This window comes from Patella vulgata, chromosome 8 (genome assembly GCF_932274485.2).
Source record: "Patella vulgata chromosome 8, xgPatVulg1.2, whole genome shotgun sequence".
Classification (NCBI taxonomy): Eukaryota; Metazoa; Mollusca; class Gastropoda; family Patellidae; genus Patella; species Patella vulgata.
Window position 1 is genome coordinate 48746500 of NC_065886.2, and position 17333 is coordinate 48763832.

Here is a 17333-nt window from a genome sequence, read left to right on the forward strand (position 1 = left end):
GAAACCGGAAGTGGTAGACTAACGCCACCTGGCCTATGCTACTTTCCTGTCCGAGCTACCCCTATACCCCAAATTTCAGACTCGGGGCAGACCTAGTGTAGCCACCAACCCCGAACAGACCGGCTTCACTCGGGAGTCATAACTCCGAAACCGGAAGTGGTAGACTAATGCCACCTGGCCTATGTTACTCCCCGGTCCGAGCTAACCCTATACCTCAAATTTCAGACTCGGGGCAGACCTAGTGTAGCCGCCAACCCCGAACAGACAGACAGACAGACAAACGACAGTCACAAATAAATATAGAGATTAGTTCTGACATAAATATTTGAAAGCTTACCTTTGTATTTTTAAATACAAGATAATTTTGATTATTTAACATGTCAGGCATTTCAAAAGAATTTACTACACGTGTTCATTACACACACGCCATGATGAATGGTTCCAGTGACCCGTGTGTCATCAACTTTGACCCTATCTGCACACAGCATGGCACTCGAGTGATAATATAAACAATTTTACTATCCTGTCTATTTTAATATTATATCAGCACATTAAACTGATTTGTTTCAATTTGAGACTGTTTATTATAGAGTGACCAGGTATATAAATACATTAAAACAATTAATTTGTCAAAATACGTAATGTATACAAATCTTCGAGCTGGAATTAAAGGACGTTAATTTACTGTGATATATTATAAATGACATGTGCTATATGAAGTATTTACATATGGTGTTTAGTGAAAGAAAACATTGTTGTGGCTACCATTCCTGGTTTTGAAGGTCAGATATGATATGAAAACGAATATCGGTTTGTAGTTTGTTTTAACCGTTTCACCAGTGCAACCGAAGAGTGACCGGTTAACCGAGTAGCCGTATACATCCTTAATTATTTGGCAATCAAGTCTACAATCTTTATTAAAAATGATAGGTTGGCATTCAACAAAACATATGCCCAAATATTGAAGATTAAATCTTGTACCTTGTCAAACTATGGACTAGTGGATATTAATGCCGGGCAAGTGCCTGACAGTAGACTACTAGACCTGGGCTAGTGGATTCAAAATTTTTTTTACGCCCCTGCTCTCTAGAAGAATAAGCTCTTCGACCGAAATACAATTTTTTTTTTCCAAAATAAAATTAGTGTTTTCCAGTTTTGGATTTTTGTGCAGATTTGATAGCGGTTACAATTCATTAACATTTTCTTACATCAGCGACTTTTGTTGCGCTCATTTCATTTTTACGGTAAGTACAAGCTTATGTCTGACTTGAAAGAACTTTCAAATCCTGCAGCAAGTTTTATTTATATCCTATTTCTATTTGTAAGACCAATAACCAAAATAGCTTTATAGTTTGCAATTTGAAAGTATATTCCTGAATCTTAACCATACACTCTTAATACATGTACAGCAAATAAAATACAAACATTTTGAACGCAGCATACATATTTAAACTGTGTAATATACAATGTATACTGAGCGCCATGGAAAACGCATCACTTAGTTTTTCGTATAACAAAATGATCCTGTAAACATGTCTTATTTATTTTGCTTCTTATTGTGAACAATATTCAAATGGGAACACATCAATAACAACACATTTGTACACTTATGGATGTTTAATCTGTAATCAACGGTACAAAGTCAGAGGGGTCAAAACCAAAAGTACGACACAGATGTCAGTAGCGCGTGTGTCCTCCACAGGCTCTTACACACACTGTGCAGCAACGTCGCATGGAATTTACCAATGTTTGAAAGAAGGCCTGGGGCAAATTGTTCCATTCTTGGACAAGAGCAGCTTCTAAAGCAGCAATGGTGTGCATCTGTGGTCTGCGATACAGACGGCATCCAATCTCATCCCAGACATGTTCTATCGGTGCCATGTCCGGAGACATTGATGTTGTTAGCAGCCAGGTAGTCCACACTAAAACGGGCGGTATGCGGACGTGCATTATCCTGTTGGAAGTGCTGAAGTTGTGGGTGCGCTCGAAACATCGGAACAACAATTGGTTGCAAGACATCATCACGGTAGGCTACAGCATTAACGCGACCCCTGCAAATGTGTAGGGCGGTCCGGTGATGAAATGTGAAGCCTCCCCACACCATTACACTTCCCCCACCCCATCGATTCGTTTCGAAGACGCACCAGTCTGCAAGACGTTCCCCAAGACGTCTCCAAACACGTTGACGGCCATCAGCGTGTTAAAGATGAAAGCGACTATCATCACTGAAGAGCACACTTTGCCAGTCTACTCTTCTCCATGTCTGGTGTCCTTGACCCCATATCAAACACCGCTGACGGTGATGAGTGACCCGGATGTAGCGGTCTTGAGCCTGGGTTGTAACGCGTTGTGGACCAGGACGTTGACGGTCATGTGTTGATCCAGTAACTCGAACACGTTCCACCAACCTTACAATAGTGGACTGATGACAATTAAAGTGTCTGGCAATAGAACGTGTAGACATACCAGCCCTGGACATTCCCATGGCTTCATTCCGTTGATTTTCAGTAAGTCTCGGCATTTCTAGCTCGATTCCTTCACACGTCCAACAACAAATTACGACAAATTGACGTTTCACAGTCCATGTACTGCACATTAAGTTGAAAACATGCTTTTAAAGGGCTCACACACACGGGCCGATATTTTTTGCGTTTGGGAGCATTGTGTGAAACAATAGTTCATAGTATTGCATAATATTATACATACAAAACCACCTAGTAATAAAATATTTGGGAAAAAAAGTGATGCGTTTTCCATGGCGCTCAGTATACAATGCAGTCTTATGCATATGGTATGTGTCCTTCAAAATGTACTAGACACGCAGCAGGTCTTCACGTGAATAAATTCCTGGAGAGTCCAAAAAAAACTCTCCTGAAATTGGAAGATAGGTTGCCAGGCAACGAAACATACGCCACGGCAGCTTAATCGTCCGAGCAGTAGACAAGGGTTGTTGCATATTTATTCCTTTGTACAGTGTAGGTAATTGGGGGCCTTTACAAGACAGTTCCATACAGATGAGATTATAATTTTGTCGATTGAGGGTTCACAAAGTTCTACAAACTGAATCAAGGGTCTCAACTTTGGAAGTAGTTTACAGAAATTGTTGAAATTTGACAGGCTTTTTCGTTTTACTAATTTGAATAATGCATATAAACTTCATACATATTGGATGATAACTTTTGTTGTTAAGACCATTTATAAGGTTCAACAAAGTAAAACAAGGGCCATAACTCTAGAACTAATTAACGGAAATTCAAATTTCACTAATTTAAATGATGCATATAAATTTCATACAGATCAAATGAGAGAGAATGGTTTAATTTTATTTAGCAGTGGGAGGAAACCGGAGGACCCGGAGAAAACCCACGAGGTTGGACAGGCGAAACAGATCAAATGATGATAGACTTCAAGTTTAATGAAAATCGGATCAAAATTGTGACTTCTCTAGAGGGTCCACAACCTTGATATACCATTTATATACCAAATATTTACACTATTTGCGTACGAAAGGCGGCCATTTGACCCGCGGTTTTGGTCCCATTTTCACGACAATTCGAACTCATTCATTATTAGGGTGTAACGGTGATATATTATTCAAATGTTTTTTTAAATCGAATAATAATTGTGACCTCCAGATGAACCACAAGCTAAAAAGGCGATTTTCCGTACAATCAATGGCCATAATTCTGGAAGTTATGATCCAATATGTATGACTATCAAAAAGAACAAAGATCTTTGGGTTATAAACATGTATTTCAAATTTCATCAAAATCAGATCAAAATTGTGGCCTCTAGAGGGTCCACAGCCTTGATATACATGTACCATATATTTACACAATTTGCATACAAGGGTCGGCTATTTTGTCTGGCAGTTTTGATGTGATTTTCACGAAATTCAAACTCAGCCGTCATTAGGGTGTAACGGTGATGTATTCAAACCTGATTTTTCGTAAAATCGAGGGCCATAATTCAAGAAGTTTGGATCGATCTGCGCGAATATCAACAAGCGGTTGCTATGCAAGATACGCCCACATTTTGCAAGAGATGGACAGAGAAGAAGCTTAAAAAAAGAAGTGATTTTTTGTACAATCAAGGGCCATAATTCAGAAAGTTATGATCTGATATGCATGAATATTGAAAGGAACGAAGATCTTTGGGTTATAAACATGTGACATCTAGAGGGTCCACAACCTTGATTTACATGTACCATATATTTACACAATTTGCGTACGAGGGTCTGCTATTTTGTCTTGCAGTTTTGATCAGATTTTCACGAAATTCGAACTCAGCCGTTTTTAGGGTGTAGCGGTGATATATTCAAAAGTTTTTTTAAATCGGATAATAATTGTGACCTCTAGAGAGACCACAAGCTAAAAACGTGATTTTTCGTACAATCACGGGCCATAATTCAGGGAAGTTACGATCTGATATGCGCAAATATCGAAAGGAACCAAGATCTTTTGGTTATAAACATGCATTTCAACTTTCATCAAAATCAGATGAAAATTGTGACCTCTAGAGTGTCCACAAGCTAAAAACGTGATTTTTCGTACAATCTGGTGCCATAATCCAAGAAGTTATGGTCCGATTTATGTCAATATTGAAAGGAACCAAGATCTTTAGAAGATAGAACTATATTTTCAGTTTCATCAAAATCAAATAGAAATTGTGATCTGTAGAGTATCCACAATCAAATTGTGGACGGATGGACGTATAAAATGTGGGCGTATAAAAACTGTTTGATACTCCAAGAAAACTTACCTGTAAGAAAGGGTATGAGTTCACTTCTGGTCCTGTCAACTCCCAATGCCAAAGCAATTGTAGATAGTTTTTTAATGCTATTCAATCTCAACTGAAATGACAAAATGAACAAGAAGAGTGGTAACCTTATGTACATATGCCTACATGTATTTGTGTCCTGACTATCACATGCCACCCTCAGGTTTTCTATCTTGCGACTCAGTACTTTATCAACTGAATATTTTGTAACACTATAACAGTGCAAGCTACTGCTGATTTTGACAAAATGACTTGGTTACACTGTAACCCGGGTATCATTTTAAATATAAAGTACTTTCATTCATTCATTCAACATCAATACTTTGTTTAAAAATCGATAAAAATCATTTAAAATCACCAAAGATCATCTAATCTGCACTTATGTCCAGTTTAAAGCTGTAAATCATTCAATTTTCATGAGTGTCCAATTTACAAGCATTTAATTAATAATTTCCAGACCACTGTTCAGGAATTAATCATTATACATCAATAATCAGTTGTGTTGTTTATTTTTGAACAATCATCAAGGAATTAAACACTTGTATTTGACATCGAGAAATAAAAAATGGAAGCTAATTACGTCACTCATCAGCTAAATCGTAATTAATTATCAGAAAACCATTATAATTTGTTTGGTTTTTATAAAGTTCGGCCCCATGCTAACGTTTAGTATACAAAACTTTTAACATCATGGATTTAGTAATGAAACATTTATAATACATTAAAATCTGATTAAGAGTAACAACTCATTAATTTATTATCAGAAAACCATTAGAATTTGTTTGGTTTTTATAAGTTCGGCCCCATGCTAATGTTTAGTAAACGAATCTTTTAACATCATGGATTTAGCCTCTAGAGCGTCCACAAGATTTTTCAAAGTGATCAAGGGCCATAACTCTGGCAGTAATTATTGGAAATCGCTGAAAATCAATAGGCTTCTTCGTCTCATGACCTTAAACACTGTGTATAAATTTAAAGTCAATCGGATATAAACTTTAGCCTCTAGAGCGTCCACAAGATATTTCAAAGTGAGCAAGGGGCATAACTCTGGCAAACATTTTTGGAAATCACTGAAAATCAATAGGATTCTTCGTCTCATGACCTTAAACACTGTGTATCAATTTAAAGTCAATCAGATATTATCTTTTAGCCCCTAGAGCGTCCACAAGATTTTTCAAAGTGATCATGGGCCATAACTCTGGCAGTAATTATCGGAAATTGCTGAAAATCAATAGGCTTCTTCGTCTCATGACCTTAAACACTGTGTATAAATTTAAAGTCAATCGGATATAAACTTTAGCCTCTAGAGCGTCCACAAGATATTTCAAAGTGAGCAAGGGGCATAACTCTGGCAAACATTTTTGGAAATCACTGAAAATCAATAGGATTCTTCGTCTCATGACCTTAAACACTGTGTATCAATTTAAAGTCAATCAGATATTATCTTTTAGCCCCTAGAGCGTCCACAAGATTTTTCAAAGTGATCATGGGCCATAACTCTGGCAGTAATTATCAGAAATTGCTGAAAATCAATAGGCTTCTTCGTCTCATGACCGTAAACACTGTGTATAAATTTAAGGTCAATCGGATATTAACATTAGCCTCTAGAGCACCCACAAGATTTTTTGAAGTGATCAAGGGCCATAACTCTAGCAGTAATTATCGGAAATCGTTGAAAATCAATAGGCTTCTTCGTCTCATGACCTTAAACACTGTGTATAAATTTAATGTCAATCAGATATTAACTTTGACCTCTAGAGCGTCCACAAGATTTTTTGAAGTGATCAAGGGCCATAACTCTAACAGTAATTATCGAAAATCGCTGAAAATCAACAGGCTTCTTCGTCTCATGACCTTAAACACTGTGTATAAATTTAAAGTCAATCGGATATTAACTTTAGCCTATAGAGCGTCCACAAGCAATTGTGGACGCCAGACAGACGGACGGACGGAGGGGGGCGACAACAATATATATGTAATTTATTCAGGAATATTATTAAATTCAAATACAGTAAACCTCGCATAAGTCGGATTTCCTAAGTCGGATCTTTGCTCAACTCGGATCTTCGCGCTAAACTCGGATCAAAATGTTCGGTGCATTTGATCTAATTCCCGCTTTTTATATGCCAACATTTTCATGTGGATGTATATTGTCATCGCCCCTGTCCGCCCGTCCACAATTGTTTGTGGACTCTCTACAGGTCACAGTTCTTATCCGATTTTGACGAAACTTGAAATATAGGTTTATCTCCGAAAGATCTCAGCTGCTTTCGATATTGGCATGTATCGGATCAAAACTTCATGGATTATGACCCCTGTTTGTACGAAAAATCACGTTTTTAGCTTGTGGACCCTATAGAGGTCACAATTTTAATGAAACTTGAAATGTAAGTTTATAACCCTAAGATCTCGGTTCCTTTCGATATTCGCGCATATCTGACCGTAACTTCCTGAATTATGGCCCCTGATTGTACGAAAAATCACGTTTTTAGCTTGTGGACCCTATATAGAGGTCATAGAGGTTTTAAACGATTTAAAAAAAACGTTTGAATATATCACCATTACACCCTAAGGATAGTTGACTTCGAATTTCGTAAATATCGGACTAAAACTGACAGACAAAATGGCCGCCCCTTGTACTCAAATAGTGTAAAAATATGGTATATCAATGTTGTGGACCCTCTAGAGGTCACAATCCCTTTTGATTTTTATGAAACTTGAAATGTAAGTTAATAACCCAAAGATCTTGGTTCCTTTCGATATTCAGCATATCGGATAGTAACTTCCTGAATTATGACCCTTGATTGTATGAAAAATCGCGTTTTTTAGCTTGTGGTCCTTGTAGAGGTCACAATTTTTATCTGATTTAAAAAAAATGTGTGAATATATCACCATTACACACTAAGAGCATGGATCCTTCTGATAATCGCGGATACCCGAACTTAACTTCCTGGATTATGACCCCTGATTGTTCGAAAAATGGCATTTTTAGCTTGCGGATTCTCTAGAGATCACAATTTTATTTTTTTCCGATTTTAAAAACCGTTTAAATATTTCACCATTCCACCATAATGAAGGTTGAATTCGAATTTCAGGAAAACCAAAATGAAACTGCCCAACAAAATGGCCGCTCTTTGTTCGCAAATTATGTAAAAGTATGCAATACGAAGGTTGTCAACCCTCTAGAGGTCACAATTTTTGTCCGATCGATTCTGATGAAACTTAAATGATATCTTTATACCCCAAAGATCTCAGTCCCTTTTGATATATGCGCATTTCAGACCATAACTTTCTGGATTATTGCCCCTGTTTGTACAAAAAATCCTGTTTGTTTTTAGCTTGTTCTCTATCCATCTCTTGCAAAATGTGGGCGTATCCAGCCTGGCAGCAGCTGGTTTAGCTTGTGGTCCCTCTGGAGGTCACAATTATTATCCGATTAAAAAGCTGTTTAAATAAAATAAAACCAAGTATGAACAATCTAAACCATTAGATGAAATTCAAAGTCCTAAAAAAACGGTATAGGCAAAAAAGTGTAATCAGCATATGGACTGTTAACCGTGTACAAAACACACGACAAACAGTGGCAACAGGTGTCTGGAAGAGTAAGCTTACCCCGCCCGGTGCCACACATGCATCCAAACCACTAGGCGAAACCTCAGTAAAATAGCGTGATCAGCCAACAGACTACCAGCACGCAAAACACACGCGATGAACAGCGCCAACGATGCAGCAGACAGACATTATCAGGGATACAGCATACGCGTCAATTAAATTATACACGTCAATTAAATATATCTAGAACAATAGCCGAGAGAGGCATGTTACATTTACCAATCAAGTCAATATGACGGCCATAAAACTTTTTAAAGGTTTTAATAAGTTAAGTTCGCAAGTATCCCTGCAGCCGAAGCCTAGATGACAAATGCCTCGTTCTACTTAAAAAATCAGAATAAAATGAACAAGCCCTCACGTAACGAATTAGCTGAGACACAAACACTCCACAAGCTGGCGACACTGGAATGCTACTACTAACAAACGGAAAGTCAACAATCGGAAAGTCAAAGTCATCACGTCCATCGTACAATCCAACACCAAGTTTATGGCAATTGTCACAACCGAGACGCAGATCCAAGCAGGAAGCGCAACTGTCACTGTCAGCAGTGTTTTCAACTCCGAGCTCATCAGGATATATGAATCTCTGTTACACCATAATGAAGGTTGAGTTCGAATTTCGTGAAAATCGGAAAAAACTGCCAGACAAATTGGCCGCCGCTTGTTAGCTAATAGTGTAAAAATATGGTACATCAAGGTTGTGGACCCCGTAGAGGTCACAATTTTAATCCGATTTTGATGAAACTTGAATGCATGTTTATAACCCAAAGATCTTGATTGCTTTTGATATTCGTGCATATCGGATCGTAACTTCCTGAATTACGGCCCCTGATTGTATGAAAAATCACGTTTTTAGCTTGTGGTCCTTCTATGTTCAAATATATCACTGTTACATCATAAGGTTGGTCGAGTTCGAATTTCGTGAAAATCAGACCAAAACTGCCAGACAAATTGGCCGCCGCTTGTTAGCTAATGGGTAGACATCTGGTATATCAAGGTTGTGGACCCTCTGGAGGTCAGAATTTTGTGCTGATTTTGATGAAACTTGAAATATATCTTTATAACCCAAAGATTTTGGTTCCTGTCGATATTCGTGCATATCGGATCGTAACTTCCTGAATTATGGCCCTTGATTGTTAGAAAAATCGCTTTTTGTTCTCTATCCATCTCTTGCAAAATGTGGGCGTATCCTGCCTGGCAGCCGCTGGTTTTCTTCACCTAAGTCGGATCGGTAGTATGTTCAATATTTCACTGTCAGTTACGTCCTGATGGTCTTAAACGCGGTAAGGTATTCCATGGACAGAGCCCCAAAATACTTTCCTCTATAATTTTCCCGGAAAATTTGAAACACTCTGTCTGCTGTACGAGACACTTTCCGGGAAAATTAAGGACATTTTTCAAAGATGGCGACAAAATGGAAGTTATCTACTCGCACATACAAACAATTATTATCCGACTCTTGCAGTTTATTTCTAATCGAGCTAAGATTTAATTTCGGTCTTTGGCTAACTCGGATGAAATTGGTCAGTCCACTTACATGTAGATCCGACTTATGCGAAGTTTACTGTAACTAACATGAACTTTGTAAGTGAATTAAACATGGAAATTATCGACCTACATCCTAATTGACTGTAATCTAAAGTCATTTTTAAAAATATATAATATACAGGGTATTTACAATATTGGTGTGATGATGGGATAAACATTATTATATTTACGAGTATCTGTGTAATTGGTGATATATACAGTGTGAATAAAATTTAGTAGACTGACAATCAATTGTTTAAGAATTATCTCCAATGTAATAGTCTTCAGCTGATATTTCTATTGCACAAACTCAAACGATCGAAAAGATTGCGCTTTGTTTTGATTGCAACACATGTGGTTGTCAAAATTTGTCAACTAACTTTTATCCACCCTTCAATATCTTAGGATGGTTTCACTTATCATGTGCAGGGCTGGCCACGAATAAATTGATGGCGAGCAGATGACTGCTCCCGCAAATTTAGGTTTGGGCGAGCAAGGCGAGCAATAAAAATTGCTCACGCAAAATGTTGTTTGCGTGAGCACACATTTTGTAACACTGTTTCAATTTAAAATCATAAGAAAATTGCTATTCCTGGCACAAAGTTTGCAGTAAACATGTGTGACCATCGCTTTCTGTTTTTGACAGTCATACGTACTCTTCTTTATTAAAACCAATTTCCGTATGGATTTCTTCACCCCACGAAATAAATGTGGATAGGGCAATCAGGTTGCCTTTGGCCATTATTACGCTTAGATTGAAAATTATACGACTGCACAATGGAATAAAAACCGAAGTTCTGATAAAATAGGAAATAACGATAAATATTAGTTTGAAACGTGTTCATTTAGCGTGAATGCCAAATGCCGGATGTTAACATTCTTTACTTTAGACTCGATTATCACGTGTTTGTTACTGGTGTTCGTAGGAAAACCAGACATGACGTTCAGGTCTAAAGTGTATTTTTAGTAACACAAGTTGCGAGTAACTTTATTAGCCAATCAAATTTCAGGAGGAAATGCCGCGTGCAGCTGGGTGAATCTCAGTTTGACAGACGAATTTATGACGTTATTGACATTGTTTGGGTTAGTTTCGGCAATAAACTTGTCAATATTTTGATTATTTTTACAGGGTTTTCTTAAAATTTTGCGCGAGCAACGAACCGCTCGCGTAAATGTAGATTTACGCGAGCAGTTGCTCGCGTCTCGTGGCAAGCCCTGATGTGATGAACTCTGTTGAAATACAAGCAAAAACATTGACTTTTCAAGAGAGAACTTTTTTATTCGTTGGGATATTTCATTGTACAGGAGTTGATTTCAAACACATACATGTAGGCAAGTTTTTTTATAACCATAAAATTAAGTACCAGTAGTTCACAATTGAAGAAATCTGTTTAAAATTTATGACAGTTCAGACAGTAGCTGTAGGATGGGAGCAGGTCGTTTCATCCCACTACCGGTTCAACCCACTACCGGTTCATCTCGGGCTGTTTCATCCCAAATTTACCTGGGTCCTTTCATCCCACTTATATTGGGTCCTTTCATCCCACAAATTTAAAAACAGGTATTACATGAATTTTTAATATTTTATTTATACATTAATACCAATGACAATATGCCAATGCAATTTTATCATGAATAGTGTCCAAATTCTTCCTTTGCATACGTTTAGCTTATTTTCCGATTATTTTATTTATAAAATATGTCAATGCAATTTTAACATGAATAGTGTCCCACTTCTTCCTTTGCATACGTTTTAACTTATTTTCCGAATCCACACCAATTTCACTAAAATTACATCACTTACAATCGAAATGAAATGGGGTTTAACGTCCTACTGTTCTGCTCCTAAACTGGGGTAATGAAGACGGGCATACGCCATACAGTGTGCTATGAGGGAAATTTTGCCAAGGGATCTTTTACGTGCATGCCAATATGTACACGGGACCTCGGTTTTTCGTCCCATCCGAGCGACTAGACAGCTGTCCTCGAGCATTGCTCATAGCAAAACTTTCATCTTGTAATATAGTCATTTTCATGCATGTTGGTTTCACTAGAACAGGATTGCCCGTGATAGAGCAGATCAAAGAATAAAATTGCACGTAGCCATTATTTCGACACGTGTTATCTTCAGCTGTTCAGATTACCTGGTACTCAAATAACCCAATGTTAAAAGAAAGCATGCAGTGTCCACCTTACAACAGGTTCCATTGATTTACGATTTATTTGATAGTTTATCACACAGTTTACACCACAATGTGTTACAATTCGCATTTTGGTATTCTAAATTGATCCTATTCGGAATTCTTATATTTGGAGTTGTTTAGTTTCATTTCATGTACAGAAATTAAATCAACGAGTTTTAAAATTAATTATGGTTGGTTTCGAAATAATATCAATCTAATTTGTCTTATTTAAAAGGGGCTCCTGCGCAATTTAGTTGATTATTGGGTAATACGTAGAGTCCATGATGCATTTTGGCAAGTGATTAAGCTGCCAAAAGGGTGTGAAAGACTCGCCACCATGCTGTCATTGTGAACATTTATTTTGTGTATTCGATTAGTATAATGTGATCGGGTAATAAAATTCCGATGAATATGTTGCTAAAAATAGATGGCGCCTATTCACCATTGGTTAAGTTAACTGAAATGAAAAGTAGAACTCTCGCGGGACGTGAGAAATTACGAGAGATGGCACATGAAAATTTCCAATGAGAATAATTCTGAAAGAAATAGATTATATTTTGATGGAATTTTGCTTTACTACAAAAACATCGGTGAACTGACCTAAAATCTAAAATCATAACTGCAATTAACAAACAATACGAATATACAGCAAACTAATCTTGGTCGTGATTGGTAATCAACAAAAATTGACGAGTAAAACTTATTTATTCTATACATTGTTGTTTATTTATCAATAAGTAAGTGTTTAACAGTTATTTAACAATAAGTAACCAGAGGCTGCCAGGCAGGATACGCCCACATTTTCGAGAAATGGATAGAAAACAAGCTTAAACGAAAGTGATTTTTCCTACAATCAAGAGCCATAATTCAGGAAATTACAATTCGATATGCACAAATATCGAAAGGAACCGAGATCTTTGGGTTATAAACTTACTTTTCAAGTTTCAACAAAATTGGATAACCAGCGGCTGCCAGGCAGGATACGCCCACATTTTCGAGAGATGGATAGAGAACAAGCTAACAAGAAAGTGATTTTTCCTACAATCAAGGGCCATAATTCAGGAAATTACAATTCGATATGCGCATATATCGAAAGGAACTGAGATCTTTGTGTTATAAACTTACATTTCAAGTTTCAACAAAATCGGATAAAAATTGTGACCTCTATAGGGTCCACAACCTTGATATACCATATTTTTACGCTATTTGAGAACAAACGGCGGCCATTTTGTCTGTCATTTTTGGGGCGATTTTCACAAAATTCAAACTCAACTGTCCTTAGGGTGGAACGGTAATATAATAATACTGTTTTTTAAATCGGATAAAAATTATGACCTCTAATGGGTCCACAAGCTATAAACATGATTTTTCGTACAATCAGGGGCCATAATTCAGTAAGTTACGGTCTGATATGGGCAAATATTGAAAGGAACCGAGATCTTTGGGTTATAAACTTATATTTCAAGTTTCAACAAAATCGGATAAAAATTGTGACCTCTATAGGGTCCACAACCTTGATATACCATATTTTTACGCTATTTGAGAATGAACGGCGGCCATTTTGTCTGTCAATTTTGGGCCGATTTTTATGAAAATCAAACTCAGTCATCCTTAGGGTGTAACGGTGATATAATAATACGTTTTTTTAAATCAGATAAAAATTATGACCTCTATAGGGTCCACAAGCTAAAAATGCGATTTTTCGTACAATCAGGGGCCATAATTCAGGAAATTACGGTCCGATATGTGCGAATATCGAAAGGAACCGAGATCTTTGGGTTATAGACTTACATTTCAAGTTTCAACAAAATCGGATAAAAATTGTGACCTCTATAGGGTCCACAAGCTAAAAACGTGATTTTTCGTACAAACAGGGGTCATAATCCATGAAGTTTCGATCCGATACATGCCAATATCGAAAGCAGCCGAGATCTTTTGGGGATAAACCTATATTTCAAGTTTCGTCGAAATCGGATAAGAATTGTGACCTGTAGAGAGTCCACAAACAATTGTGGACGGACGGGGGCGACGGCATAATACGTCCACATGAAAATGTGGGCGTATAAAAATTGTGACCTCTATAGGGTCCACAACCTTGATATACCATATTTTTACGCAATTTGAGAATGAAAGGCGGCCATTTTGTCTGTCAGTTTTGGGCTGATTTTCACGAAATTCGAACACAGCCATACTTAGGGTGTAACGGTGATATAATAATACACTATTTGAGTACGAGGGGCGGCCATTTTGTCTGTCAGTTTTAGTCCGATATTTACGAAATTCGAAGTCAACTATCCTTAGGGTGTAATGGTGATATAATAGAACGTTTTTTTTAAATCGGTTAAAAATTATGACCTCTATAGGGTCCACAAGCTAAAAACGCGATTTTTCGTAAAATCAGGGGCCATAATTCAGGAAGTCACGGTCCGATATGCGCGAATATCGAAAGGAACTGAGATCTTTGTTTTATAAATAACATATTTCAAGTTTCAACAAAATCGGATAAAAATTGTGACCTCTATAGGGTCCACAACCTTGATATACAATATTTTTACGCTATTTGAGAACGAAGGGCGGCCATTTTGTCTGTCAGTTTTGGGCCGATTTTCCCGAAATTCGAACTCAACTGTCCTTAATGTGGAAAGGTAATATAATAATACGTTTTTTTAAATCAGATAAAAATTATGACCTCTAATGGGTCCACAAGCTAAAAACATGATTTTTCGTACAATCAGGGGCCATAAATCAGGAAGCTACGGTCCGATATGGGCAAATATTGAAAGGAACCGAGATCTTTGGGTTATAAACTTATATTTCAAGTTTCAACAAAATCGGATAAAAATTGTGACCTCTATAGGGTCCACAACCTTGATATACCATATTTTTACGCTATTTGAGAATGAACGGCGGCCATTTTGTCTGTCAATTTTGGGCCGATTTTTATGAAATTCAAACTCAGTCGTCCTTAGGGTGTAACGGTGATATAATAATACGTTTTTTTAAATCAGATAAAAATTATGACCTCTATAGGGTCCACAAGCTAAAAATGCGATTTTTCGTACAATCAGGGGCCATAATTCAGGAAATTACGGTCCGATATGCGCGAATATTGAAAGGAACCGAGATCTTTGGGTTATAGACTTACATTTCAAGTTTCAACAAAATCGGTCGGGTCCACAACCTTGATATACCATTTTCTTACGCTATTTGAGAACGAACGGCGGCCATTTTGTCTGTCAATTTTGGGCCGATTTTCACGAAATTCGAATTCAGTCGTCCCTAGGGTGTAACGGTCATATAATAATACGTTTTTTTAAATCGGGTAAAAATTATGACTTCTATAGGGTCCACAAGCTAAAAACGTGATTTTTCGCACAATCAGGGGTCATAATTCAGGAAGTTACGGTCCACTATGCACATCCTTAGGGTGTAACGGTGATATAATAGAACGTTTTTTTAAATCGGATAAAAATTATGACTTCTATAGGGTCCACAAGCTAAAAACGTGATTTTTCGTACAATCAGGGGCCATAATTCAGGAAGTTACGGTCCGATATGCACAAATATCGAAAGGAACCGAGATCTTTGGGTTATAAACTTTCATTTCAAGTTTCAACAAAATCGGATAAAAATTGTGACCCCTATAGGGTCCACATCCGCACCCCCGTAGGATAGCTATCAAATTTTACACTGAGCCGTCTGAGCTTTGGATTGTTTGGATGTTATACAGTTATGATATCATTATCAGAATATCAAAGAGTAACATCTTATCTAACTTGTTGGAATACAGAAAATATGACATTGTTTTACTTGATTCTTCATGCAGATTTCGTCTTCCTAATCTTATACAGCATAATAAAGCTCTGAACCTTCTCTTGAGATTAACTAAGATTAAGAAAATATCTTTCATTACGTTTTGATCAGAGAGCTAGGCTACATCACATCGTATCGCCCACAAAATTGGCCACAAATGTAATGTCTAATTCATCACATGGACACAAATATTTATTAATAATTAAGTATTCTGTGAATACTCAGCCTGATCGGAAGAAATCATTTTAGTAATTGTATAGGTCTAATAAATAAATACCAATATGACATTCGGGAAATGACTTGATAATGATAATGATAATATGACTAAATAAATAGCCTGACGGCTCAGACTAATGACAGATTCGGATGTTGTCGTCATAACCGGTTCATTAAACTGAGATTTTTTGGTTGATCAGTTCGTTGTGAAATTATTAATATCATGTATACCTGCACATCTTCATTTCTTAATTCGTCAATTAACACTGCAATTGGGTACAGAGAATCATCACCAGTATCAGACGACGCCATTTTGAATGAATTTCGACATTCAACCGGAAATTTAACTAGTACGCATGCCTGGATTAGCGAAGACTGTCAGTCATTTGGCCACAGATCACTGATGTTTTCCCCATTGACTTTATAAATAATGTTAATTCTCGTCTCTTAGACCGGCTCTAACTTTTTCCCAAATTTTCGTTGGGTAGAACACTTTCGACCATAGATGAAACAACATGTGGCAACCTCTTGCCCAAAAGCACGTATAAGGTTCACCATGGGAAACTTGAGATACACAATCTGGAAGTAGAGACAATTAAACATGCAATTTTGGACTCTACATTTCAACCTAACCAACCTCTCAACTCTTGTATCCTTCCGCCTCAAAATCATGAATATTCACCAAAACCTGGCAGAAAATATATTTTCAAACCCTTTTCTTCGATTCTACACCAAAAAGTCAACAAAAATCGCCATGAAAAAGGGGGGGGAAAAGGAAAAAGGAGAGAAAGACTAAAAATAACTTTCGCCCTACATTCATGTGCTGTGTCCTATATACAGCAAACTGTCCTGTACGAAAGACCGGCAATGACTTTATTTAAGAAGGGTTGAAGATTATAAGTTATGATAGCCTTTCTATAACATCCTGCCCTTCATAGAAAATATAATACAAACGATGTAGCTAATAAATTAAACAACACATCACAATAATTTACAACAGAGGAAAGAAAATATATACAAATCAATTAAAAGATTAATTTAAGTAAGTAAGTACATGTATACTGGGCCCCAAAGAAAACGCATCACTTAGTTTTTCGTATAACAAAATGATCCTGTAAACATATCTTATTTATTTTGCTTCTTATTGTGAACAAATTCAAATGGGAACACATCAATAACAACACATTTGTACACTTATGGATG

General features: G+C 37.0%; 1 protein-coding gene across 1 annotated transcript in view; it reads right to left on the minus strand.

Annotated features, from left to right (window-relative positions):
* LOC126829635 (serine/threonine-protein phosphatase 2A 65 kDa regulatory subunit A alpha isoform) overlaps positions 1 to 16498 on the minus strand; it is an 80823-nt gene extending 64325 nt beyond the window's left edge. Inside the window, exons 1-2 of the mRNA XM_050559621.1 lie at positions 16362 to 16498; positions 4762 to 4852 (exon numbers count right to left, since the gene is read on the minus strand). Of these exons, the coding sequence (XP_050415578.1) occupies positions 4762 to 4852; positions 16362 to 16442 (172 nt within the window). The 5' untranslated portion in view covers positions 16443 to 16498. The remainder of the gene's footprint in view (positions 1 to 4761; positions 4853 to 16361) is intronic.
* Between the last annotated feature and the right edge of the window lie 835 nt (positions 16499 to 17333).